Genomic DNA, 26,875 nt, shown 5'->3' on the forward strand with positions numbered 1-26,875 from the left:
CTAGAACAGGGGTAGGCAAACTAAGGCCCGGGCGCCAATCGCCTTCTCAATCCGGCCCATGGACAGTCTGAATCAGCATTTTTTTTACATGAGTAGAATGTGTGATTTTATTTAAAATGCATCTCTGAGTTATTTGTGGGGCATAGGAATTTGTTCATATTCCCCCCCCCAAATGTAGTCTGGCCCCCACAAGGTCTGAGGGACAGTGGACCGGCCCCCTGCTGAAAAAGTTTTCCGACCCCTGTGCTAGAACTTCAGTATGGGCCAAATGAAGACTCTCTGTGTCCGTATTTTCCAGGGATTTACAGAAGCCTATTTTCATTGGAGAAATGTTGGAGGCTATGGAGTTATTCGACCCCTGAGCCAAGGAGATCAGTAACTATACAACCTTTAGAAGACAGCCCTGTATAGGGAACATAGCTGTAACTTCTGGATTGGAAAATAAGGGATCAGTAGTGGTGCGGCACCGGAAGTTGCTTCTGCGCATGTCCAGACATGTGCAGAAGCGACTTCTGGTGCCAGGCTGCCCGTGCCCGCATGTCTGGGCACCAGAAATCGCTTCTGCGCATGCTTGGGTATGTATGCACAGAGGCAATTTTCAGCCAGCAGGAGCAGGCGAGGTGCGTCCATTTAGGCGGACTAGGCCATTGCCTAGGGGCGAAAATGGAGGGGGCGCTGCCGAGCCTACCCCGCAAAACCCCTGCCGCCCTCCCAAGGCGCACACTCGCGCTCCTCCCACCTATGGAGGGGACGGCGAGAGCTCCCCAGCGGCGGTGATGGCAGCGAGCGAGCGGCGGCGGTAATGGTGGCTGCCGCCGCCGCCACCCGCCTGCTCGCTCACCAAGGAGCCCCCAGCGTCCGCTCCACAGGCGGGAGGAGTGCGAGCCAAAATGAGAGCTCAGCGCCCTCCCGCCTGTGGAGGGGACGCTGTGAGCTCCCCAGCGGCTGCAGCGAACAAGCGGCGGCAGCGCCCGCAGCTGAAGCCTTCAGTTATGGGTGCTGCTGCTGCTGCTGCCGCCGCCCACTCGCTCGCTGCCGCCGCCGCCGCTAAGGAGCTCAAAGCGTCCCCTCCACAGGCGGGAGGGCGCCAAGCTCCCCCCTTGGCCCGCGCTCCTCCCGCCAATGGAGGGGACGCAGGGGCATCAGCGGCGTGCGTGCGTCATGACGTATGCACCCGGGGGACGCCAGAAAGTGTTTTGCTTAGGGCGCAAAAAGCCCTAGCACCGCGCCTGAGCAGGAGCTGCTTCCTTATAAATCCGGGGGAATTACGGGATATTTTGCCATTCGGGATAACAGCAGGAAACGGATTTAAATATGGGGGTTTCCCGCGAAAAACGGAGACTTGACAGCTATGATAGGGAAGTGTGTGTGTGTGTGTGTGTGTGTGTGTGTGTGTGTGTGTGTGTATATATATATATATATATATATATATATATATACTGTATAAATTATTATGTTTTCATATGTGTTGGAAGCTGCCCAGAGCGGCTGGAACAATCCAATCAGATGGGTGGGGTATAAATAATAAATTTATTATAATCATCATCATCATCATCATCATCATCATGGAATAGGAGGTCCCTATTTTCTTCAAATAAATGTTGGAGGGTATGCAAATGCAGCCCCCAAACATCTCTCTCTCTCTCTGGCCCTTGGAACACTCCCTCACCCTTTTCTAGAAAACTCCGAGCAATTCCAGCCACAACCTCTCTCGATCACATCCAGCTCTTCCTTGCTGTTGATGGGAGGGCTTCCATCTTGGTACGAGAGACGCTGGCCAGCCTTCGCTCAGCTGTGCTTTCAGATCGCTGCTTGCAACACACAGGGAGCAGTTGCCCGGGGCTTGGAAAATATAGACGGCAGGACACCTGCAGAAGAACTGTGACTGTGGAACAGAGAGGGGGCAGGATCTTTTGTCATATTTTTCTGCGTCGTATTTTCCAGCTACACCTTATTTATTGTGAGATGTGCAGGTTAAAATGACGTGGGACGCAGCCTGATTACTGGGTCATGACGTTTTCTCCATCTCGTTCAGTATTCAAATGTATACTGCCTCTGAACCTGTAGGCTTTCTTTAGCTAGTAATGGAAAGTGTTAGGCTGCCTACTTTAAAGTGCCTTTTCCCACCCTCAAAGAATCCTGGGAACTGTAGTTTGTTATAGGTGCCAGCGATGGCAGCTCAGTGAGGGGTAAACTGCAGTTCCCAGGATTCTTTGGGGGAAATAGTGTGCTTAGTTTAAATGTATGGTGTGGATGCAGCCTTGGTTAGACCTTGGACGAAGGGGAGGAATACAAACATAAAAACTTCTCATCCGTTATTTTATTTGACTGAATTCAGGGAAAGAATCCCTGAATTCTAGTTTTATGGGAGAAAGCAAAAATAAATAGCTACAAAAAGAAAAGAAACAGCTACTTTCTTCAGACCTTGCATCATATATACGTAAACTTTGCGGCCAACGGGCAGATGGGAATTGGATGAAGCATGATAATTAAGAGTACATATAAGAACTTGCCATAAGATCGGAACTGTGTTGTAGAAGAGGGCTTGAAGGAGCCAGGAATATTGTTGCAGACTGAATAATCCTAGCACAGTTGCCAAGCACATAAACGTTTTTGGTTAGGGAGATTGGCTGACTGTTCTCAATAGCCTGCCTTTTGAATAGCTGGGGAACAAAACACCTCTCCCCACCTCCCAGCTAAGGCTGATGCAATCTAGGTGTTTTTGGATGTAACAAAGGAAGAGGCTGCAGTTTGATCTTGACTGAGATCTGGAACATCGGGAGATACACCGTATTATATTGAGTTGGGCCCTCCTGGTTCATCTACCTCCATGCTGTGTCTGCACAGACTGACTGGAAATAGCTCTCTATAGTTTGAGGCAGGTTGAAGGAGACAGTTTAATCCAGTATGCCTTTAAAGCTGGATCTATGAAATTTGTACCTTCCAGAAGCGAAAACACAGCGGTCCCTCAAAATCGGCACTTATCCGAATTTCACGATGCAGTTCTCCAAACAAACAACTTTAAGAGAAATGCATATATTGGGGAAATTTCCTAGTGAAAATAACCTATACGAATGCAAATTCGGGAAAACTGCTCTCCCTAAGTTAGTCTAAACTACATGTAAGAATGTGTTTACATGTATTAGGAGAAAATTGCACTAATTGCGGATGAATTTTAATGAGAATTAAAAAACAAGCTGAATTTTGCTTTGAATGGCCATCATAGTGTCCTCTTTTTTTGCTCTTCAGAATATGGCAACCCTACGGCCTCAGCACCCATGCAGATTTCTTTGCCGGAGAGTCATTAGCTGCCTCAAGCATTTCTCCACCTTTCCAGCGCATTCTTCCCAGCCACTTTTGTTCTTGCAAGAAGCCCAATTGTTTTGGGAAGCAGATTTGTTGTGTAGGAGCACCAAATCGACTTTCATTAGGCCACCTGGACTTGTCAACATCCCACGCAAAGATAGCAACAGTTTTTGAAAAAGCTCCCAGGATAAAGAGCGCTGAGATTAGCCAGACTCAGCTGGGCACTGCCAGACTGACCCTTTTCGGTAGAAGAGTCAATCACATAACTGGGAAATTCAAATTTCTCTGCCTTAGGCCACATTCACACCATACTCCCCCATAATGATAATTGTAGCCTACTCCATCTTTCCAAATCCTTTTAAATCCCTTTCCATATTTTCCTCATAATTATTCTTAAACAAATTAATATTTTTCATGGTTATGTCTATACCTAAATATTTAGCTTTTTTAACAATTTGTAATCCCACTTTTCCCTCTAATTCCTTTTGTTCTATTGCTTGCATATTTTTTTCATTAAAAGTTTAGTTTTTTCCATATCCCATATTCAATTTAACTCCGGATACCCTCCCAAACTCATTTACTATTTCTATTAATTTAGCTATACTTGTCTCCGGTTTTTTCTGTTGTTATTAAAATATCATCTGCAAAGGCCCTTACTTTGAATCTTTCCTTTCCTAATGTTACACCTGTGATTTCATCTTCTTCCCTTATATTAATTAATAATATTTCCAATGTGATAACACTTTTAACCGTCATGGTTTCCTCTCAAAGAAGACAGCTCTGGAAGCTGTCATTTGTTAGGGGTCCTGAAAGTTGTACAGAGTCCACCCTATTTCCTTTCCCAGAGCCACAATTCCCTGAGTTCCCCGGAGAAGAGGGATTGGTTATTAAACCACTCTGGGAATTGTAGCGATGGGAGAAGAAATGTTCAGGTCCCTCAAGAAACTACAGTTCCCAGGAACAGTTAACCCAATCGACCCCTCTTCCCAGGGAACTCTGGGAATTGTAGCTTTGGGAGGACAGTGGTCACCTCACACAAACCGCAGCTCCCAGGATTCATTGGGGGAAGCCATGGCGGTTCAAAGTGGTACCATAGGACCAAAGCTTTATTTCAGGCGTGTCCAACAGGTCGATTGCGATTGCGAGGTTGTCCCTCCCAAAAGCTCAACTTTCTTTAATCCCCTAAAAAAAGCTCAACAACTTTGGTCAATCCCCCCCTAAAAAGAAAGCTCAACAAATCCTGGTACTGACAATGGGTAGATCACATGCCATTTTTTAAATACTGGGAGTAGATCGCAGTCGCTGGGAAGTTGGACATGCCTACCTTATTTGAAACTGGCAAGCGGGGTTGTAGCTTCTGTACATCCTCTTTTCTGGAAAAACCCAGCCTAGAGGCATTTCAATAAGCACAGCTTACTCTCGCCTCCAGCCCACTGGCCTTTTTGCTAATTTTCTCTCCCCACCCCTCCCCGGGGTAATTTTCCTCCCTTTGTAAAGCCAGTTAATTAATTAGCTAATCAAAAGAACCCCAGCGGGCAGGGCAGCGAAGGTCAACAGCGTGAGCTCAGAGGACCTCATCTGTGGAAGGCAAGAGGGATGTTCCAGGCAGCTGTAAAGAGAGACCGCTTTCCAAATGTTCCAGCTGTTCCTATTTGCCATTTGGATATTTTCTTGGGGTGGGTGGGTGGGTGAAACAGAGGTAGGATATTTCATTTTAAGAAGACCAGAGTGGGGAATATTAGGCCCAGGAACCAAATGCAGCCCTCTAAGCCTCTCTTGGGACCTAGGTGGCACTGTGGGTTAAACCACAGAGCCTAGAGCTTGCCGATCGGAAGGTCGGTGGTTCGCGACGGGGTGAGCTCCCGTTGCTCGGTCCCAGCTCCTGCCAACCTAGCAGTTCGAAAGCACGTCAAAGTGCAAGTAGATAAATAGGTACCGCTACGGCGGGAAGGTAAATGTAGTTTCCGTGCGCTGCTCTGGTTCGCCAGAAGCGGCTTTGTCATGCTGGCCACATGACCTGGAAGCTGTACGCCGGCTCCCTCGGCCAATAATGCGAGATGAGCGCCGCAACCCCAGAATCGGTCACGACTGGACCTAATAGTCAGGGGTCCCTTTACTTTTAAGCCTCTCTTATCTGGCCCTCAGGACATTCAGCCAGGCCACAGCTCTCACAGAAACACGCCCTGCTTTCATCCAGTGCTTTTTCCTGGCCATACCATGTCCTTGAGCCATTTTTATACATTCCGTTTCACTGGAGGGAGATGTGCGCACACATAAAATCTAGCCTACGGTAGCAAGGTAAAATTTAAATTATTCGCTCTACGCACTTTTGTTTCTGGCCACGGCCACCACAGGATGCTGAACTAGATGGGCCATTGGTCATATCCCAGCAAGCTCTCATTCTGTACTTTTCACCTCTGTTATTTCCTTTTAACTTCACGGCTTACAATACCACCTCTGCTTTACCCCCAAATACTGTATATAAAATTGCCTGCCAAGGGCGAGCATTTGACAAAGCGGGTTCGACTAGTCTACAATCTATTTTCTTTTGTGCCATCATCACCTGCTTAAGTATTTCCCCCCTGATGCCACAGGACTTTTAGCTGTGCAAAGAGGTTCATCTGTGAGCTAAAGCATTCCTAAGTTACAAAAGACTCTGAAACCCAGAGGGCCGAGCAGGAGGGCTGACACATTTCAGACATGATATATAAAAATAGAAATTGTGTGAGATCAGCTTGCTTTATAAGCACAAGGCAGCTTCTAAAGGCTCTGCAGGACAGGAGATGGATGGAACATTTGCAAGCGTAGCAGAGGTGGTCTGGTCGCAGATCTGAACCCCTGCAAACAACATAGGTTTTTCAAAACCAGTTCCAATCCATTTTGAAAGGTCACGTCTTTCTTCACTCCAAAGGTGTACAGCGTGTGGTTAAGTGAACAAAAAGCTTTGAGCAACATGCAATGGTGTGTGTGTGTGTGTGTGTGTTGGTACCTTTGGAGCAAAAATAGGGATTTTACAAGTAGCCTACCAAGGACTTTCCAATTTCATCTGTCCACAAAGAACAAGGCTATATATATATATATATATATATATATATATATATATATATATATATATATATGGCTCTTCCCCTGGCCACCATTTGAGCCTCACAACAACCCTGTGAGGTTCAGTTGAGAAAGAGCATTTGGCGCAAGGTGAGGCACCAGACCCTCCAACATTTATCCAATGAAAATAGGGACGTCCTAAGGAAAAGTGAGACATTCTGGGATCAAATGAGAAACTGGGACGGCTTCTGTAAATCCAGGAATGCCCATGAAAATCAGCACTTCCCTTCCCTTCTTCCAGCTGCAGACATAATAAATATAATAATAATAATAATAATAATAATAATAATAATAATAATAATAATAATAATTTATTTGTACCCTGCCCATCCAGCTGGGTTTCCCCAGCCACTCTGGGCGGCTTCCGGCTTCCAACAAAGATTAAAAGACACAACACACATTTAAAGCGCCTTCCCTTCCACAAAGAATCCTGGGAACTGTAGTTTTTTAAAAGGATGCCGGGAACTGTAGCATCGCGGGGGGGGGACACTACAGTTCTCAGGATTCTTTGGGCTTAATAATGACTTTATGAAGTGTATGTAGTGGTTAGGGATTGTCACACTATGGGTGCAAATCCCTACTGAGGCATGAAGCTTAATGGACGGCCTTGGGCTAGTCACAATCTTTCAGCCTAACCTACCTCACAGGGCTGTTGTGAGGATAAAATTGGGAGGGGGAAAGCTATATGTTGCCACCTTAAGCTCCTTGGACAAAGGTGGAGGTTTTAGAAATATAATAAACAAACCCTCCATGATTAACGAACTGGTTTGTTAAGGGTGCTGGTGGGAATTGTAGGTCTGTGAGGGGTGAATTAAGAGTTGCCAGGGTTCTCGAGGCAGGGCTGCGCTTTAAAAGTATGGCGTGTCTGCAGCCCCAGTCTGCTTTAAAGCACAGAAGATAAAAACAGAAGTCACAAGATCAGACCACAGATGATCTGTCTCACACCCGTCTGAGCCTGCAAACCATCAGCCTCTCCCTGATGTGACGGAGAGATGGGAAAGGAATTGTATTCCAGCTAACGAAACCAAACCAAAGGAAACACAAGAAAACAGTGACCCTAAAACCAGCTTTTGACAAAGACCACAAAAGCAGCCGCTGTGGTTCAGCTGAGTAACAGCCGCCTGTCTGGGCCGGGTCACTTTCCCCGACTCCAAATGCACCACAACAACAAAACACAGACAAGTCCACAGCACCAGACAAATTGCTTCCCTCGGATAAATCCCCCTGCTGCTGATGCATCATCAACAAACCAATTACATTTTCACCTTTCTACAGGTTTCCCTGTGAGGTACATGGCAGAGAATCAGTCTGTGATCATCCCTCCCAGTAACACCTACGACGTGATCCCCGTTTTGTCTCAAAAAGCCTCCTCCAAACCCTTCTCCCCTAAGCCCATTGGGGCACAACTATCTTGGTCTGGCAATGGGGAACTGTTTTCACCCCAAGGGCCACATTCCTGTCTGGGGAAGCTTCCAGGGGCCACATGCCTGTGGAAGTGGGGGGTGGGGGTGGGGAAATGACTCTTTATGTTTTGCCTTTGCAAAGTAGGCTAGTTTCTCGCACGCCCTTCTCTATCCTCCACCCAGGCAAGGAAAATGCATGATCCGAAATCCAAGACACATTCAAGGTACGCAGCAGGGCTTGTAAGGGGTGTGGGGCTCAGGAATGGGCATGACCTAGGGAGAATCTTGAGGGCCCAATATTCAGGGCTAGAGGTACATTTGGTCCCTGAGCCTGCTCCCATCTTAGTCCTTGTCCCTTACTAAAAGGCAAAACTAAGTACAGTACATTTTAACTGAATCTCTATCCTTCCCCAAATTTACTCTCACTTCCAGCCGGCGTTTGTCCGCAGACAGCTTCCGGGTCATGTGGCCAGCATGACAAAGCCGCTTCTGGCGAACCAGAGCAGCGCACGGAAACGCCTTTTACCTTCCCGCTGGAGCGGTCCCTATTTATCTACTTGCACTTTGATGTGCTTTTGAACTGCTAGGTTGGCAGGAGCTGGGACCGAGCAACGGGAGCTCACCCCATCGCAGGGATTCGAACCGCCAACCTTCTGATCGGCAAGCCCTAGGCTCTGCGGTTTAACCCATACGTCCCATACTTCCATCCTACCTTGGGGTAAATTTGTGATTTTAAGCTCAATGGGGGCAAGGAGCTGATGCAGTCTTGTTAATTTACTCTTTTAATGATTGCCAGTACAGTGGGATGCGGGTGGCGCTGTGGTCTAAACCACACAAATGTAAAGCAATGTAATTTTTGCAGAACTGTTCTGGAACGAAGCAAACTCAATGCAGGTGCCCAAATGTCACACATTTCCATTATTTTTTCACTCCTTTGAAAACCAAGTTAACTTTCTGCTGCTGCTCACAGCAGAGGTGCGAAACTCTCACCCTCTGCGACTACTGGAAGTCTTTATTCAGCATCTCCTGTGTGTGGGGTTTTTAGAAACATAGTCCACACATTTGTGCAGCCCTTAAGGACTAGAATCCTGGCAGGGCGTTGTTTAAAACGAAAGCTGAGAGTTCTCATATGCACGCACCCCCACTTGCTAGTGCAATGTAGCAGAGATTGGAATCAACGAATACTCTGGTTTTAAACCAGTCCCTGATTAGCATCAACTTGCGACGTTAATCATTCACCGGGTCTCTGGTCCGTAAAATGGAAACAACGCTCAGCTATTTTATGGAAAAGAAAGGTAAAATGGCCTCATTGACTAAATTAATGGAAAAAAACCCCTGCAGAAATACCAAAAAGCAGCCATTGTAGCATGCCCAAGGGAAGGGGGGGGGTGTCATATGACACACACTGTCCCAAAATTATCTCCAAAAGTAGCAAAACAATCTCAAAATATCAGTTATTTCCCCCAAGTCTCAACATTTGACATTTTATCCTACTTCCCTGGGTTTTCTGGAAAAAAGTAAAAATTCAAGTGTGACAGAATATTTTACAGCAAAAGCTAGCCCAGGCTTCCTCAACCTCGGCCCTCCAGATGTTTTGAGACTACAATTCCCAGCATCTCTGTCCTACTAGCTAGGGATCATAGGAGTTGTAGGCCAAAAACACCTGGAGGGCCGAGGTTGAGGAAGCCTGACTTGTAGGTTTTTGCTATTCTTCCGTTGCTACAATTTTCCTTGTTCCAGCAGGCATGTCTACGGTGTATATGATATTTTTTTTTAATCTTCCTGTTTTCCACGATATTTATTTTTACATACTCCGCTTAGAAATGCGGATACTTAAGCAGTGCATTAATGTCTCAAATAACTAATTAAATAATAAGTATCACTTCAATCTCTTAGCCGCCCCTTCACCATCAGGTTCCTGGGAGCTAGTTACAGTAATAATAATAATAATAATAATAATAATAATAATAATAATAATAAACGTTTTAAAAATCAGTTTAAAACAGATTGCAATCAAGGTAAGAGGGTGGGTCCTAAAATATGTATCTGATCCCAAAGGCCGGATTGCATCTTCAGCAAAGGACTGAAGCTTTGTAATGAAGGTGGTGGATACATCTCTGTGGAAACTCCACAACTTAAGTCGCTGCAGTGGACAAAGTTCTTTCCCCCACCATGACACCCTGAAAAACAGAGTAGTAGATATACCAAGAGGATCTGGAGGGGGGAAAGCGTCTCCAAAATATTCAAGGCCCAAACGGAGTCTCTGCCACTCGGACTATGCAAATTGCCCATTTCCCACACACACACAAAAAAACAATTCCACCACCAGACCCCACCCCTCAATAATCAAATCACCTCCCCTTTCCCGGGCTCCGCCCCTACACCAGAGGTAAACTGCAAGTTCATACGGATCGGCACCGCAGCAGAGCACAAACACTGATGTAGCACGTTTCGTCTGGAGTTATTTATTCAGTATAAAAATATATATATATTACAGATATTACATTATCTCCGCTTCCCCTCCGCACACAGAATTCCACCCCCCACCCCCCGTCTGTTCATTTCTCTGTCCTTGTGATTGAATATCACCGGGTGCCAAATAGGGGCATTGCGCTTTGCTGTCCTCAACAGGTCTGACCCAAGACCCAAAATGTTCGCCATCCTGCCAGACTTGAAAATGGAACCCCCCTGAGCAGAGGCAGTATACCAGAAGCTGATGGTGGCCATGAGTAAGCAGCACGGGGAGTACTGATAGCGCTTCCTGGAGATAAATGGCTGACCACTGTCAGAAGCAGGATGCTGGACCAGGTGAAACCCCTCAGTCTGATCTAACAGGTCAACACATCCTTAACGCGACTGGTCTCCAGTTTGATCCTTTCAGATACAAGGTAGCGGTCTTCTGAACTCTGGGCGGAGGCAGCGGGAAGAGTCGTCGTCAAAACGGGGCACACAAAACAGGGGATTCCTCCCCACTCCAAAAAATTCAGGGCCTGCCTGCTTGATAGTCACAAAAGAAATTTGAACTGTACAGAGTCCTAAGGTAACCGTGTGGTTCCAATTTAATGGTATCCCCAAAAGTCCACATGCACCATCAACGGGGCATGGTACGAGGTGGCATTCCTGCCCGCAGGAAACTCAGCGCCACAACCTTCATGGCCGGGCCGGATCCATCCAAGCCTTGTTTGCTGCCGGGGAGCCAAAGAGAGAGTCCCCCCATCTGGTCCACGTCTGTCTGCTGGAGGGAGATATCTGTCCACAAGACCCCTCACCAGTCCCAGACCCCACCAGCCACATCCCTCGTAGGGCTGCCGGCGATTTGACCCCGGCGCTCAGCCTGCTAAAACTGACTGGTGCACCAACACATCACACGGAGGCCTTGCGGGCGCGTGGAGTCTCGCGCCCCCCACACCACACTGTGTTGGGGGGTTGGTGGCGGCAACAGAACAGGCGCCGCCCCCTTTGCCGATGGCTCAAGCTGGGGAACTGGGTGCCCTCAGGGCCCCCGCGGCATCAGCAGCGGCAGGAAGAGGAGGACGAAGGTGAAGGGGCTGCAGAGACGGGGGGCCGAATTGTGCCCCACGCTGCGGAGCATCGTTGCGTCAGGGTCATCTGGAAAGAGAGACAAGCAGGTGAGGAAAGGGTCTGGTAACCAGCAAAGTTGGGCACAGAGGACAAGAATAATACAGTGGAACCTTGGTTTATGAACACCTCGGTTTACGAATTTTCGGTTTATGAACGCCACGGACCCATCTGGAACGGATTAATTCACTTTCCATTACTTTCAATGGGAAAGTTTGCTTCAGTTTATGAACAGACTTCCGGAAGCAATTACACCCATGCTTCGGGTTAAGTATGCTTCAGGTTGAGTACTCCATGGACCCGTCTGGAACGGATTAATCCACTTTCAATGGGAAAGTTCGCTTCACTTTATGAACGCTTCAGTTTATGAACAGACTTCCGGAACCAATTGTGTTCATAAACCGAGGTACCACTGTGTGTGGCAAGCAAAATTCAAGCCAAATTCAAATCCTCTCCTCCTGAACCACTTCCTAAACCCATCCACTTCCGTCCTTTTGGAGGTCTGACGCCCTCTATTTTCCCTCTGCGTGTCTCCTTCCTCACCACCATTTCTGCCATTTCTTCCCCGCCATACCCGCACCACCATACATTTAAAGTCCTATGGTGGCACTTTAAAAAGTCACGGTTTCCCCCAGTGTATTCTTGGAAATCTTATTTGCCAAGGGAACCGAGAGCTGATATGAGACACCCCTACCCTGAAATTCAGAACTACAATTCCCAGAGTTCCCAGGGGAGAGGAACGGATTATTAAAGCACTCTGGGAATTGTAGCTCCGGGAGGGGAAAAGGGGGGGGGGTCTCAGCACCTATAACAAACTACAGCTCCCAGAAGTCTTTGAGGGGAACCCACAACTGTTTAAAGTGGTACCATAATGTGTTGGGGTGTGTGGCCTCATTCTCACCACCCGTTGCCTGGGCCTGAGTGCGAGGGGGTGGAAAAGCAGGTGGCAAGAGTGAGGGAGGAGGAGACGCCGGTCCAGAGGGGTCTCTTGTCAATGGGTCCCCTGCAAATGGCTCATTGTGCCGCCCCTCTCTGTGGCACCTCCACACCCCCCACCCCTGCAGAACAAACTCCCTCCCATGGACCTACCTGACTGAGGTTTCCCCTTCAGGGTGGGGCTGCGGCTGGGGGGCATCCGACCTAAAAGTGAACGGAGACACACAGTGAAGGGCGGACCCCAGAACACAGCCAACCTAAATATTGAGCCCATAGTTCTCGATCCCAGTTTAAATCTCAGCCTGCAGCCCGCGTTCTCTTGACGCGGGGCAATACCACTGGGGCAATGCTATTTGCAACTGGGGGGGGCAATACCCCTTGCAAGGACCGTGGAGAGCAGGCTTCCTCAACCTCAGCCCTCCAGATGTTTTTGGCCTACAACTCCCATGATCCCTAGCTAGCAGGACCAGTGGTCAGGGATGGGAATTGTAGTCTCAAAACATCTGGAGGGCCGAGGTTGAGGAAGCCTGGTGGAGAGAATGCAGGCAAAAAGATTTGAATACTGACATGTGTCAGGTATTATTATTAGGCTCAAGAGCAGTCACATAAAGTGGGGGGGGGCTGAGATTAGACCAGAGCATTAGCATCAGGGAGGAGGAGAGTATAAACCTCCCCTCCCCCCATACAGTTATCCCAATTTTTATCGCTCCCCACCAAACTACCAAGTATCTCACCCTCTTTTCATGGAATAGGAAGTGGAGGGGAGACAGGGACTCATATCAGATCTGTCTAATTTCTCCAAGGAAGCCTTCCCCAAGCTTGTGCCCCCCCCAATTTCGCTGTCATCCCTGGCCCATTGGTCATGCTAGCTGGGGCTGACGGGTACCAGGTTGCAAAAGGCTGTTGCAGAACTTGGCAGATAGCATTTGCAGGGGGGAGGGGGGAGTTTGATCGGGACAATGGCATGGGTTTAACTACAAACAGACAGACAGACAGACGGACGGACGGACGGACAGACGGACAGTGTCAGGCACTAGAAAACTCACCATTTTTTCCAGCCACTAAGACTTTCAATTTAAGGCAAGATTCTCCGTGGCGATGGATAGGTTTTGCTAATAGGGAGGAATTGAGAAAGAGATTTTATTGGCGAAAGTTGAAACAGCCAGGAGGTTTTGTGTAGGTATTGGGGGACATCTAGTCCATATGACTCTGGGACCTGGTAACTTGACACGGACTAGAGCTTTTATTAATTTTTTTTTACTGGTGCATTTATTTTGGGTGGGTTGCGTGGGTGGGTGGAGGCTAAAATTATACAACACATAACTTATGTTCAATTCTTCAATTAAACTACACCCCGCCACAGTTCAGCTCCTCTTTCATTCGTTACCCTCCGCCCAAATTAATTCATCAACAAATCCTGTTCCTATCAAGTTTGATTAACCCCATAAATCACCCCCAAATTTCCTATAGAAAAGTCACTTTAGTTTAGTTTAATCCGCAAAATTTATATCAGGCATCCCCAAACTGCGGCCCTCCAGATGTTTTGGCCTACAACTCCCATGATCCCTAGCTAACAGGACCAGTGGTCAGGGATGATGGGAATTGTAGTCCAAAACATCTGGAGGGCCGAAGTTTGGGGATGCCTGATTTATATCCTGCCCAGTAATCCTGATCTATTTCCCTCAAATTCATTACCTGGCCCAAAACAAGAGATCTGGGTGTCCTCAGCTCACAAACCCAACCCAATTCCCTACACTGCTGAAAAATTCAGCCTTGGCCTCTGGCTGAGATGGCTTTAAATGCCACCTAACACAAACTTTCCTACCCTGGTGGATGGTCATAACCGAAACCCCAAATGTTCGGAAAAACCCGTGACAGATCTCTCCTATAGGCCGGCCCTTAAAATCCAATAACCAGGGCCTGTTAGAATTTTTAAAAAACCCACCAAGTAGCCCTTAGGCTAGTTACTCTAGTTCCCAGCCTCCTTTCCCCACATCTGTAAAATGGGCTTAAATAAGTGACCTTCCACTGTCTCAGGAACAACACAAGATAAGAAATTTTAGGAGTGCTAAAACGGAAAAAATAAACGACAGCTGGTAAGGGTGTGTGTGTGGTTTCTCTGCCACGGATACTTACAGATATAATAGTACTCGTGGCCCTCCCGGAACTCTTTGCCCAGCGTGAAGGGAGTGTAGCGCTGGAATTTCTCCGAAAACCGCTCAGGGCCGTGCAGGGCATCTGGCTTGTTGCACTCCCACCGGATCTGCTCCTTCGAGCGCGGTTTGCAGGCCTCGTACTCCTCCTGCTCCACCAGGTAGAGGGTGTAGCGCTCCATCGAGTGTGGAGCCACGCTGCTGTCCTCGTAGTGCGGGCAGATGATATCTAGGTAGTCGTTCAGCCGCACCTCGACGGCATAGCTATCCCACTGAAACCTGTATCAGGAGGAGGGAACGGCAGCAACGTTGGTGCTTGCAATCGGACGCCTGCATACACTTCCTCTAAGAAATCCTAACAAGCAACTCTGTAAAGCAGGCACCTTCAGACAAGGTTGGTGGTAGTGGAACGGGCAGACACAATTTTGAAGCCGATGCCGTTTCGTCTCCATCCTCCAATAAAGTTAATGTGGCGAGAAACGTCTAAGAAATTATCTTACAAATTATCTCCTAACCCAGGGGTCAGCAAACTTTTTCAGCAGGGGGCCGGTCACTGTCCCTCAGACCTTGTGGGGGGCCGGACTATATTTTGAAAAAAAATATGAACAAATTCCTATGCCCCACAAATAACCCAGAGATACATTTTAAATAAAAGGACACATTCTACTCATGTAAAAACATGCTGATTCCCGGACCGTCCGCGGGCCGGATTTAGAAGGTGATTGGGCCACATCCGGCCCCCGGGCCTTAGTTTGGGGACCCCTTTCCTAATCCCTTTGTAGAAGGCTTGTGGGGGGGGGGAGACACTGTTTGGAAATCAATGCCATTTCAATTGCCCCAGCACCCCAATGAAATAAGCGTGTCACATACTGTTTCATCGCCTCCCCACTAATAAAATGAAAGTTACAAGAAATCCTCACAAAACAGCCTTGCAAGATAGGAACCCCTTCGTAACTTTCCTCCCCGCCCCCACTGTAGAGCTTCAACATCCCAGGCTGGAAAAGTAAAATTTGCAACAATATGGCTATGACAAGGTACTAGCCAATTCTATTCAGATGAAAAGAGGGGAGAAAACAAACTTTAAAAAAATGGAAACCCATTGATTCAATCGCTGACAAAGTAACACATGCTTTTCTATGGATTCCGTGTATTTATTATTTCTTACGCTACTCAAAGGGAGCTTTTGTTAAGCTCTTCCTGTATATATTTGAGATGGATTTTTAAAGAATAGAATAGAAACAATGCATACAAACAACTTACTCGCAGGGGGAGACTTGCAGAAACACCCCTCCCCCCCGTAATTATTTGGGGCTGGCTCTTAACCTAAATAATTGCTACTTTACTTGATCCATTACCTGAATGTTATTATTTTCTTAAGTTGACCAACTGCATTTAAATAAACCTTTATGCAACTCTTACAGCTGCAAGGCAGATGCTCCAAGTTATCCCCCCCGCCCCCCCAAAAGAAATAACAAACTTCAGCCTGGCCATCTCCAAAAAAAAAAAAGCACTTTTTTTACAGCGTTTATAAGCCTTGGAACTGCTGCACACACATGAATCCGATTGACACCTTTACAACAGCCCCAAGGTAAATCAGTTACGGTACATTATACCCATATTGCAGATGGTGGTGGGAGAAACACTGAGGCCAAAGGCTAATCAAGCGAGCCCATCGCAGAGGGGAGATTTGAACGGGGGACTCTGGACATCACAACTTAGGTTGCAAACCTTCATGTGCTTCGTTTTTATTTTATTTTTTTAAAATAGTTTTTATTAAAGATTTTGTGATACAAAACAAACAGGGAAAAGTTGTGAATAAGCCCCACTGAAGTCAGCAGGCTTACTTGTAAATTACCTGGTGATAATCTCCAACGGCATAACCAGGTAGGATGGGGAATTTGTCCCTGCCTGAAAGCTGGAAGAACTGCTGCCAGCCAGTGTGGACAATATTGAGCTAGGTGAGCGGTAGAAGGCAGCTTCCTCCATGTGCAGGTTTGCGGCGCGAAGCTCAAAAAAAGATTCCAGTCCTCCCAGTTCAAAATAGTTTAAATAGGAACGCAGAAAGCTCCCTTATACAGAGTCGGAAAAATTACCCATCTAGCTCAGTGCTGTCCACACTGACTGGCAGCAGCTCGCCAGCATTTGAGACAGCTGATATTCCCAAGCTCTACCCGGAGATGCCATTGGGGATCGAACCCAGGATCGAAAGCAAATGCTGGGCTAGCCCACATTCCCAGCAGAAAGCCAGGGTGTTTATTAAAGCCTCACCAAGCCAGCTGTGGAAAGAGGGACTCCGCCCTGAGTCACAGAAGCTTTGGAAACCAAAAGACTCCCAAGGAGAACGAACCCACAAACCGGTTTGGCCGCCCAAGGCGGGTGGCAGGAGGCAGCAATGGGAGAATCCACCTTATCTTGGCCTCAGGTGCAGAGATAGCACCAGGGTCTGGGGGGGGGCGCCCACCCACCCTCCCTCCATCTGTCTCCTCGCCCCAGGGCACCACCCAGAAGTATTGACCCCCTGGAAGATCCTTGAGCAGCTGGGCTGATCCTTGTCAAAACAGTGCAATCAAATGCAACAAGAGTGGCCAGTGGCCCTTCCCAGCCTCATCCATTTATTTCACGGCCTTTAATGCACTGTTGGGTTGTCACGAGCCCTCAAATCAGCCGGCAAGACAACAACAGAAGTATCCTCTCTTAAAAAAAAGGCAAGTGTTTTAGACACTCCCCCAAAAAATAACAACATCAGCTATAAGCGAAAACCAGATTAACAGCACACGGCAGTTTCTACATGTCTGGATAGGCTTGCCGGAACAAAAAAAATTGCTTTTAGCAAGCACCCCAAAGGGTACGGGCAAGGCGCCTGCCTGGTGTCACAAGGCAGCGGGTGCCAATCCTGACAGATCCAGTGTGCTGTTCCGCAGGGGCACACCAGATGCTTATGGGGAGGTGATCATTCTCATTGTTATTATTATTATTATTTTGCTTTTATTAGTTGCTGTCACTTTTGCAACAGTGACCCAAAGCCACTTGCCGAGATAGCATAGCACTGATGTGTTGTAGTCAATTGCTTTTTACTTAAAGCTAGGTGTGCTGAAATTAATGGAACCAAGTTAGTCAGGGTCGTGAATGGGCCTGCTCTGAATAAAAGTGGAATACAACACGGAATGAGAAACTGTAGATCGGGGTGGTGAACGCAGTGTTACAAACTCAGGTATATAAGCTAGGCGCCATATGGCACCTTAAACCCTGGTTACCAGTGGCCACAATGGAATGTCTGTCCACCAGGGGGTTGGACTAGATGCTCCATGGTGTCCCTTCCAACGCTAGGATTCTGTGATCTCAACTACATCGCTTGGCTGGAACTTGCTCTTACAGCAATTCGCTTGTCCCAGTATGCAAGGAGGAGAAACACACAGGGGAAATGGAAATGGTACTAACTATGCAGATGTTGGCAGGAGCTGGGACCAAGCAGCGGGAGCTCACCCCGTTGAGCAGATTCGAACCGCCGACCTTTTGATCGGCAAGCCCTAGGCTCTGTGGTTTAACCCACAGCACCACCCGCATCCCTTCCAAACCCAGCAGTTCAAAAGCACGTCAAAGTGCAAGTAGATAAATAGGAACCGCTACAGCGGGAAGGTAAACAGCATTTCCGTGTGCTGCTCTGGTTTGCCAGAAGTGGCTTTGTCATGCTGGCCACATGACCTGGAAGCTGTACGCCGGCTCCCTCAGCCAATAACGCGAGATCAGTGCCGCAACCCCAGAGTCGGTCACGACTGGACCTAATGGTCAGGGGTCCCTTTACCTTTATGCAGAGGTTTCTAAACTGTGGTCGCCAAACTTGGCGCCCAGAAATCTCCACGTAGTCGCAATTGGACCTGCACCAGTAGCAAACACACCTGCCTAGTTTCGAACACTGGTCCTCCAGATGTTTCAGGCTATAGATCTCATAATCCCTGACCACTGGGCATGCTGGCTATTTGAGGCTGAGCAAGGTAGGTGCTCAACAACTTTCGCACTCCATAATCTGCAGCCAGCATGGGCTAGCAGCTGCTCCAGAGGGTGATGAAGTTGACCGTGAAAAGCAAAGCCATGATAAGTCCAATCGTTCTGGGTCCCCCCAGATGTTCAACTCCAATTTCCCAGCCTGGGAACTGTAGTTTAAGGGTGCTGGGAACTGTAGCTTCACGAGGGATAAGATCCTTTTGGAAAGGAAGCAATGTGCTTTGAAAGTATTGGCATGGATGTGATCACTGCTGTTTTTGACAACCAACAGGCCGACACAAAGTGATTAAGGCTGCCCTCCCTGGAAGGAAACTGGCCAGACACAGCTGCCTCAGGGTTTTCCACCCTGCCAGAGGTGGCCACATTTGGGCCCTGCAATCTCCTCTGCCTGAACTCTCAACCCGCCACAGCAACTGCCTCCTCCCTGCAGGGGCAGGAGCTGTACACAAAACACACACACACACCCCGCTGCACGCTCCACACCCAGCTTGGCATCGGCCTTAGCCATCTCTTAAGCCTCCGAGCCAAAAAGATGGTTTTGCCTCCAGCGTCCTGGGCGGAAAAAACACACGTTAAAATATATATCTTAACAACATGTTGGCTTAAAAAAAGGAAAGATTTCCTGCCCCGCGTGCCCTTGGCGCCTTCCCTTGGGCTCTCGCCAGCGCCGGGCAGGAAGGAAGAGGCCCACGGCTAGTAAGGAAGGGGAGGGGGACGGACCCTGGGAAAGGAAGGAGCGGCTGGCCAGCTGCGGCTTTGCTCTCTTCCAACTTTCTCCAGCTGATTCAGCCTGGCTGGCCAAGACCCACCACCTGCTGCCTGCGCCGCTTGAGAACTTTGCCCTCTTGGCAGTGCCAGCCGGTGGGTTTAAGGCACCGGTGAATGGCAGAGAAGAGGCCAGTAGTATCAGCAGCGGGAATACAGGCACAACTTTGAAATCACCGCCCGGTTCATCTTCTGCAATAAAGTAAAACTCTGCAGATCATCCTCAAGGTGCCTTTGCCAACCTGGCACCTGCCAGAGGCCAACTCACAGCCAGCCAGCATGTCCAATGGTCAGTGGCAATGGGAGGGTTTTTTTTTTGAACCCTGGAAGCTCCTTTATATTGAGTCGGATCCTTAGTGTATTTTTAGGGGAAGGGCTAGATGCACCAAGATTCTAGTCCTCATGGTTCTGACTTCAATAGGAACACAGAAAACTGCCTTATACAGAGTATTCACGCACCTAGTCTGCACAGATTGCCAGCAAGATGCTCTACATGAGCTATTATAGTTGTAGTCCTGGGACATATTTTTTCTAAATCCCCAAAGGATCTCACCACAGGCACGCCCCTCCCCAGGCCTTACAAGGCTGAAGAGTCCTAGCATCTCTTTCCGGCGCCAAGCTGGGAACATCCAGTTACAAACAGATGAAAGGAACCTCTGTGCATGTGCAAAGTGCAATTCCTGCACCCCTTCTGTTACTGCAGAGAATCTGCCATGCGATGGGGATCTCTGGATGCCAATCTGGCATCATTCCTCTCCTCAGTTAATCCCTACAATGGCCCTGCGGTTAAGAGTCTGCGACTGACTCCAGTAAGCTTCCCGAGTGGGGATTTGAACCCTGATCTCCCAGGTCCTAGCCTGACACTCTAAACTAGGCTTCCTCAACTTCGGCCATCCGGATGTTTTGAGACTACAATTCCCATCATCCCTGACCATTGGGTCCTGCTAGCTAGGGATCATGGGAGTTGTGGGCCAAAAACATCTGGAGAGCCGAGGTTGAGGAAGTCTGCTCTACCCACTGCACCACACTGCCTTCCTAGAGTAGTTCTGCTATGGGGCAGCTCTACAAGTTAAGCAGGTAAATAAATACTGTATGGGGAAAGCCAAATGTCACTTAGAGAAGGATCTGAAATATTTCCCTTGAAGCCTGAATTTGTTTTATTCTGCGCTTTTTTTTTAATCTGATGTTTTAATGTGTTGTAAACCACTCTGAGATGTTTTTCTTTAGAACATAAAGCAGAATAGAAATGAATAATAATAATAATTAATTAATTAATTTTATTGCAAAATAAAAATGCTGCCTTGACTTCCTGTTGTGATGACTGTAACCGAGGTGTAAGGTGCCATTTGGCAATCAGATTATATATCTGAATTTTGAACCCTGATGCAGCGCTCTGCTGGATCACAGTCCCCAACCAGAGGTGCCTCTTCTAGGAATCCCCAAAGCAGGACCTGAGCTCAACAGAAAATCTCCCCATATGCGATTCCCAGCAGATAGCCTTAACAAACTTGCCCAAATCTTTTTTAAAAGTCCAGCATTCTGCTTTCAGAAATGGCTGCTGGCTGCCCCCCACTCCCTGCCAGCAACTGTTATTCAGAGGTACACTGCCCCTAGGCATGGAGGGTTTACTTCTCCAATCACTCAGCCTCCCCAATTACAAAGACTCATTTACAAAAGCTCTGATTAAAGCAAGATCAGACCCACCCAAATCAACAGCACAGAGCTGACCTGACCCCAAGGCCAGGGGGGAGGGGCGAATCTCACAAGCTAGCTGCCGTGGGGAGGGGGGGGGGAGGAAGGCCACCTGGAAAGGGCCAGCCAGATCCCTGGCCTTGAGGTTTGCACAACAGGACACAGATGTCTGCGCTTCTCACACACAGGCTGAATGAACAAAGGCACCAGAGCTCGCCCTCCCTCCCTCCCTCCACTCACCTTACCTTCCAGCATAAAAACAATCGCCTAATGCGATTAACTCTTCAGTCCCCGGGAACTGCCTGGAAACCCTTTGCCCACCCATCTCTGGGCCTTTTAACAAATGGGGAAAAAACGTGCCACTTTTCAACAGGTGAGTCAGCCCAGAGATGCCAGGGGAATGTACCTGCAAACCGCACCAACACCTCAAGAAGCAGAGCTTCTTCCTCCTTCCCTAATGCATCTCGTTGTGAGTCTATTTTGAGGGGGGCAGCTCCCCCCCAAACGATGGGCATAGCCATTCAAATGGTGAGCCGTCATGTGATCGATTATGTGGCTTACCCCTCAAAAAATATTTTATTCAAGTTGGCACCCCTGGCTGTCGGCCACTTTTAATGCCCCACCCCACCCTCCAATTCCCAGCACGCAAACAAAAGCCCGATGTCTCCTGCACGCGCCATCATAAGTACAGATCTGTAAGCTCCTTGGGGCAGAGAACCTGTCTTTTTCCTTTTCGGTCCTTTGTGTGTCATACATAAATTACAGCCGGCGTTACGTAACTCATTAAAACCCATGAGCTGTCCACTCCTCAAAAATGCTGTAAACCGGACCCGGGAATCCCAAGGGGCAAAGGCGGCGTCCCTCTCCCCACCGCGGCAAGCAAAGGGTCCTTTCCGTTCGCACTGCCCTATCTTTCCCAGCAAAGACCTGATTCATCATGCCTTTGTCACGGACGGTGCCTAGGTACGGGCTGGGTGCCAAGCGCAGGCCTACCGTGTGGATGTTTACGAATTCCAGCTTTTATGCCCAACCAGCTCCTCCTCCTTCCAAGGGTCCAGGAACCCATTTTGCAAAGCTAAACCTGCCTCCTTCAAAGAGGCAACCTGAGACATGAGGCTTTGGGGCTGGCACGGGAGATCTGTGCCAGGCTGCCAGGGGTGGGCTGCCCTGGGCGGCCCTCGCCCAAGATGCAGGCGCAGGAACAGGAGGGGGCGAGCTAAGGCTGAGAGGCGAAGGGGACGAGGGGGGACGAGAGAGAAAAGCAAGAAAAAACTTTCATCTCCAGAGCCTTCACTCCAGATTTAAAGGGCCAGCTGCCCCTTTTCCCTTAACAGGGGCAACGACCGAGACTGGAAGGTAGCAGAATGCCAAAAAGCACCAAACCACCAGGGGGGTGGAAGCAGAGTCCTATTTCCCTCCAACCCGTCAGAATCTCCACGGGCTCTCCCCAGATATATTCCAACTTCTAGGGGAAACGACCCCTCCATGGCTAACTTCTAACCGAAGGGGTTTCTGGGCAAAACTCATTCTTTCCCTGAACGTCCGCACCCAACATCAAGAAGCTCCCTCTGCAAAAAAGACACGCACACCTATTCAATATATGGCAGATTTTTCAACAACGGGGCGAGCATTGGCCAAGGTTGGCCGCTCTCCCCGCCTGCAAGGCGCCTCCAGTGGAGCACCCCCTGAAACCGGACCCCTAAGCGTCCCCTGGGTGCCTTGTTAAAAGGCGGCCATCCTTCCAACACAACCCCATTATCACAGGGTGGCGCGGGAGCTACGCCAAAATAAATTCGGGCTGGGCATTGGTGACGACGATAACTCTCCAGCCCCTGGCTACGAGGGCTTGGTTCTCCCCTCCACGTTCCCCCAAACTCACTTGGGGTTGGTGCTGTTCCAAAAGACGGTGTGCCGCTCTCCGGACGCCACGCAAAGCCCGCACCAGAGGCCCACCAGCGGGGCCCACAGCAAAAGCAGCAGCTCCATTGAGGAGGACGCCTGGGGTTCTCTCGTAAAGAGTAGAAAACCAAAAGTGTGCTTGATGCGTCTTTACGCACAGCCGCGGCTCAGTGGCGCCTGCTCGACGGCGCGGACAAGCGCTCTCTCCAGCCTGCCTGCTCCGCCCTCGCTTCGCGATCTCGCTCTCTCTACAAGCTGGGCAGTTTGCCCAGAGCAGAGCTTTATACACTAGGGAGGCCCCCGCCCCGCCCCGGGCTGGGTTGGGCTGGGCTGGTTAGGACAGGGAGGGGAAGGCGGAGTAAGAGCAGCACTCGCTGAGGACTTTTTGCGCGCAGAGAGATAGACAGGGAGAGAGTGCAGGAGAGACCAGCTCACACAGAGTCAGGCTCTCACAACACCCCACCGCTAACAACAACAGCCGCTGCCACGCCCTGGATCCTTGCACGTGGGTCAGAAAGCAAAACACAACAGCAAAGTTGTCTGCTTTTCCTTGGCGCCATCTGCGCTACAGTTTTTAAAAGGTATGATGCCGCTTTTAAAACAGTCTGGTTCCCCCCCCCCGAAAGTCCTGGGAAATGTAGTCTGCTGAGGGGCCTAAGAGTGGCTAGAGGAGCTCAGAACTACAGGCCCCCGAGTTCCCCTTGAAGCGGGCTTGGTTGTTAAACTCCTCTGAGAATTGTAGCTCTGTGACATCTCAGTTCTCCTTACAACTCTCAATACCCTTCACAACCTGCAGCTCCCATAATTCTTTTGGGGAAGCCATAACAGTTGAAAGTGCTATCATAGTGATTTAAATGCCCAGCTTTGCATCCTTCTTGAGTGTTTCTGTCTGGCTGGGATGTGCCTTTAACCCAACTCAAGCATCTCTTGCTTCCCTGGGTGAGTCTGTATGTAGAAACTTACTAGCCTAATGTAGAAACCTGGTACAGTATTTGCAATTTGTGGCTCCACCCACTTTATACTCTGGCACCGCCCACCACTGTGCCCCTGGAAGGCTGCCCAGGAGGGAATATGTGCCTCGGGCTGAAAAGGGTTCCTCAGAACAAGGGTAAAAAGCAACTTCCCCACAGTGATGGGGATCCTGGCCCTCAAATGTTGTTGGACTCCAGTTCCCATCATCCAATGCTGGGGCTGATGGGAGTTGGAGTACAGCAACCTCTGGAGAGCCACAGGCTCCCCAATCCTGCTTTACACCAGGATTTCCCAAACTCTGGTCTCCAAATGTTTTCAGACAACAATTCCCACCATCCCTGCCCACTGGTCCTGTTAGCTAGGGATGATGGGAGTTGTAGTCAGCTGGAGACCCAAGTTTGGGGAACACTGCTTTACACCATTGTAGGGGAATTCAGTATGTGATCCCCGAATGGTTAGGACCTGTGTCTAAATCAGGGAAGGAACCTGTGACCCTCCAGATGTAATGTTGAACTCCAGCTCCCATCATCCCTGACCATTTGGCTGTGCTGCCTGGAGCTGATGGGAGTTGGAGTCCAGCAATAATCCACAGCAGGCATCCCCAAACTTTGGCCCTCCATATGTTTTGGACCAGTGTTTCTCAACCAGTGTGCCTCCAGATGTTTTGGGACTACAACTCCCATCATTCCTGACCACTGGTCTTGCTAGCTAGGGATGATGGGAGTTGTAGTCCCAAAACATCTGGAGGCACACTGGTTGAGAAACACTGTTTTGGACTACAGTTCCCATCTTCCCCGACCACTGGTGCTGTTAGCTAGGGATCATGGGATCCCAGGCTCCCTTATCCCTATGCTCCGATCAGTACTTTGTTCAGAACCATGAGTACAGGAATCTGTAAAAAGAGATTCCTGTAAAAGTTTCAGAAGAGGGTAATTCAAAATGATCAAGGGGATGGAACAACTCCCTTAACGAGGAAAGGTTGCAACATTTGGGGATTACTGAGTTCTGCAAAATGATGAGTAAGATGTGGAGGTGATTGAGGAATATAAGATCATGCACAGCATGGCTGATGTGAGTTGTAGCCTTTGGGCCACGTATTTTGGTCAAGGCTGTTCCAATAAGTACGTTTTAGAATTGCAGCACCAGCCACTATTTATCTAATTGGGACTTTTAATCTTTCATGAATGATTGTATTAAATAATTATTTTATTAGACAATGTTTGTATTTCAGCTTTGTGCTTTATTGCTGCGGACCTATTTGGATAGAAAGCAAAATATTGATATTTTTAAATAAATGGAAATAAGTAAATACAGCAGCAGTTATAAATCACACACATGCAGTCTTAGAGAATGACACACAGCAAGACAACATAGTCCTTCATACAGCTGGGCATTTATATTTTTTAAAAAACATTTTTATTGATACTCATCAAAAGATATACAAAATTTTATACTCAAGGCAAAGTATCTTTTTATAATACACAAGGATAAAAGAAATACAGTGGTACATCGGTTTCAGTACACAATTGGTTCCAGAAGTCTGTACTTAACCTGAAGCGAACTTTCCCATTGAAAGTAATGGAAAGTGGATTAATCCATTCCAGACGGGTCCGCGGAGTACTTAAGCTGAAAGTACTCAAACCGAAGCGTACTTAAACCGAGGTATGGCTGTAGTTTTAAAGTCTAATCTTGTTGTGAACCACCCTGAGACCTCCAGGTATAGGGCGGTGTCCGTTGAATAAATAATAACAATAAATAATAACATTCTAAAAAGAAACAGGAGCAAAAAGAAGCTTTACATTATTACACACAAAAGCACTCATCTCTTGCGCAGGAATTGGAAGAACGGCCAACGCACACCTTTTTAAAGGTGAAAATAATGAACGCAAAGACATGCACCTACACACACACACCAGCAACAGCAAATGAAATTCTCCAAAATGAAAAGGAAAATTGAAGAGGGCAGGGCACTAGAAGAAACTTAGGGGTCGCGCCAGAGAAGCAGGGCATGAAGTCAGGCGTACCATAGGTTTTGCAGCGGCCTCCTTAAACACCAGCAGGCTTGTAAACTCGAGGGACCCAGACACTCATCTGCTTGAAGGGAATGGCAGCAGGAGGTGAGTGGACAAGCCCAGGCTCGCACTATGCCTACATGCGGCCTCCCATGTGCCACAACAACTTGTTGCACAAGGGCTGATTCAAGCAGTCACACCAGAAAACATGACGCGGCAACACCTGCGCAGTCCGACAGGCTCTTTTTTGACCCAGAGAACAGTTAGGTCCCAGGGAACTCTGGCCACATTCACACCATACATTTAAAGCGCAATGATACCACGCTTTAAACAGCCGTGGCTTCCTCCAAAGAATTCTGGGAGCTGTAGTTTTTGACGGATGCTGAGAGTTGTTAGGGAAGTTTTTAAATGGTTGATGTTTTATTGCACTTTTAATATTTTGTTGGGAGCCTCCCAGAGTGGCTGGGACAAACCAGTCAGATGGGCGGCACATAAATAATAAAATTATATATAAATAATAAAATTGTTGTTATAAGGACAGCTTTAAAAGAGGGTTAGACAAATCCATGGAGGAGAAGGCTGTTCTCCCTTACAGAGCTACATTTCCCAGAGTTCCCTGGGAGGAGGAATAAAACCACTCTGGAGTTGTAGCTCTGTGAGAGGAATAGGAGGGTCTCCTAGCAACTCTCTGCACAAACTACAGCTCCCAGAATCCTTTGGGGGGGCGCCATGACTGTTTAAAGCAGTATCATAGCACTTTAAATGTATGCTGTGGATGTGGCCAAAAGGATCTGTCCCTTTTAGGTCAGTGGGGGATTCAGTTTGAGCCCCTGTGGCTAGTAAGCCTTAGGGCAGGCATCCCCAAACTTCGGCCCTCCAGATGTTTTGGACTACAATTCCCATCTTCCCCGACCACTGGTCCTGTTAGCTAGGGATCATGGGAGTTGTAGGCCAAAACATCTGGAGGGCCGCCGTTTGGGGACGCCTGTCTTAGGGCACAGTTGGGGGAACCTGTGGCCCTCCAGATGTTGCTGGACTACAACTCCCATGA

At 48.3% G+C, this 26,875-nt stretch overlaps 2 protein-coding genes across 4 annotated transcripts in view; both read right to left on the reverse strand.

Annotated features, from left to right (window-relative positions):
• The window catches only part of ADAM15 (ADAM metallopeptidase domain 15), a 365,789-nt gene that overhangs the window by 114,570 nt on the left and 224,344 nt on the right, over positions 1 to 26,875 (reverse strand). The gene's annotated exons all lie outside the window — the stretch shown is intronic.
• EFNA1 (ephrin A1) lies at positions 10,171 to 23,086 on the reverse strand. 2 transcript variants are annotated; one of them, XM_035098965.2, is made up of 5 exons: positions 22,821 to 23,086; positions 14,466 to 14,761; positions 13,376 to 13,441; positions 12,483 to 12,533; positions 10,173 to 11,423 (listed from the first exon to the last, which is right to left on the reverse strand). In XM_035098965.2, the coding sequence occupies exons 1-5, from the start codon at positions 22,925 to 22,927 to the stop codon at positions 11,308 to 11,310; spliced, it is 636 nt and encodes a 211-aa protein (XP_034954856.1). In that variant the 5' UTR covers positions 22,928 to 23,086; the 3' UTR covers positions 10,173 to 11,307. The 2 variants fall into 2 exon arrangements, with proteins under 2 accessions (XP_060125306.1, XP_034954856.1); XM_060269323.1 differs by lacking the exon at positions 12,483 to 12,533 and having other exon boundaries at positions 10,171 to 11,423.

Source organism: Zootoca vivipara, chromosome 17 (genome assembly GCF_963506605.1).
Source record: "Zootoca vivipara chromosome 17, rZooViv1.1, whole genome shotgun sequence".
NCBI classification, from domain to species: domain Eukaryota; kingdom Metazoa; phylum Chordata; class Lepidosauria; order Squamata; family Lacertidae; genus Zootoca; species Zootoca vivipara.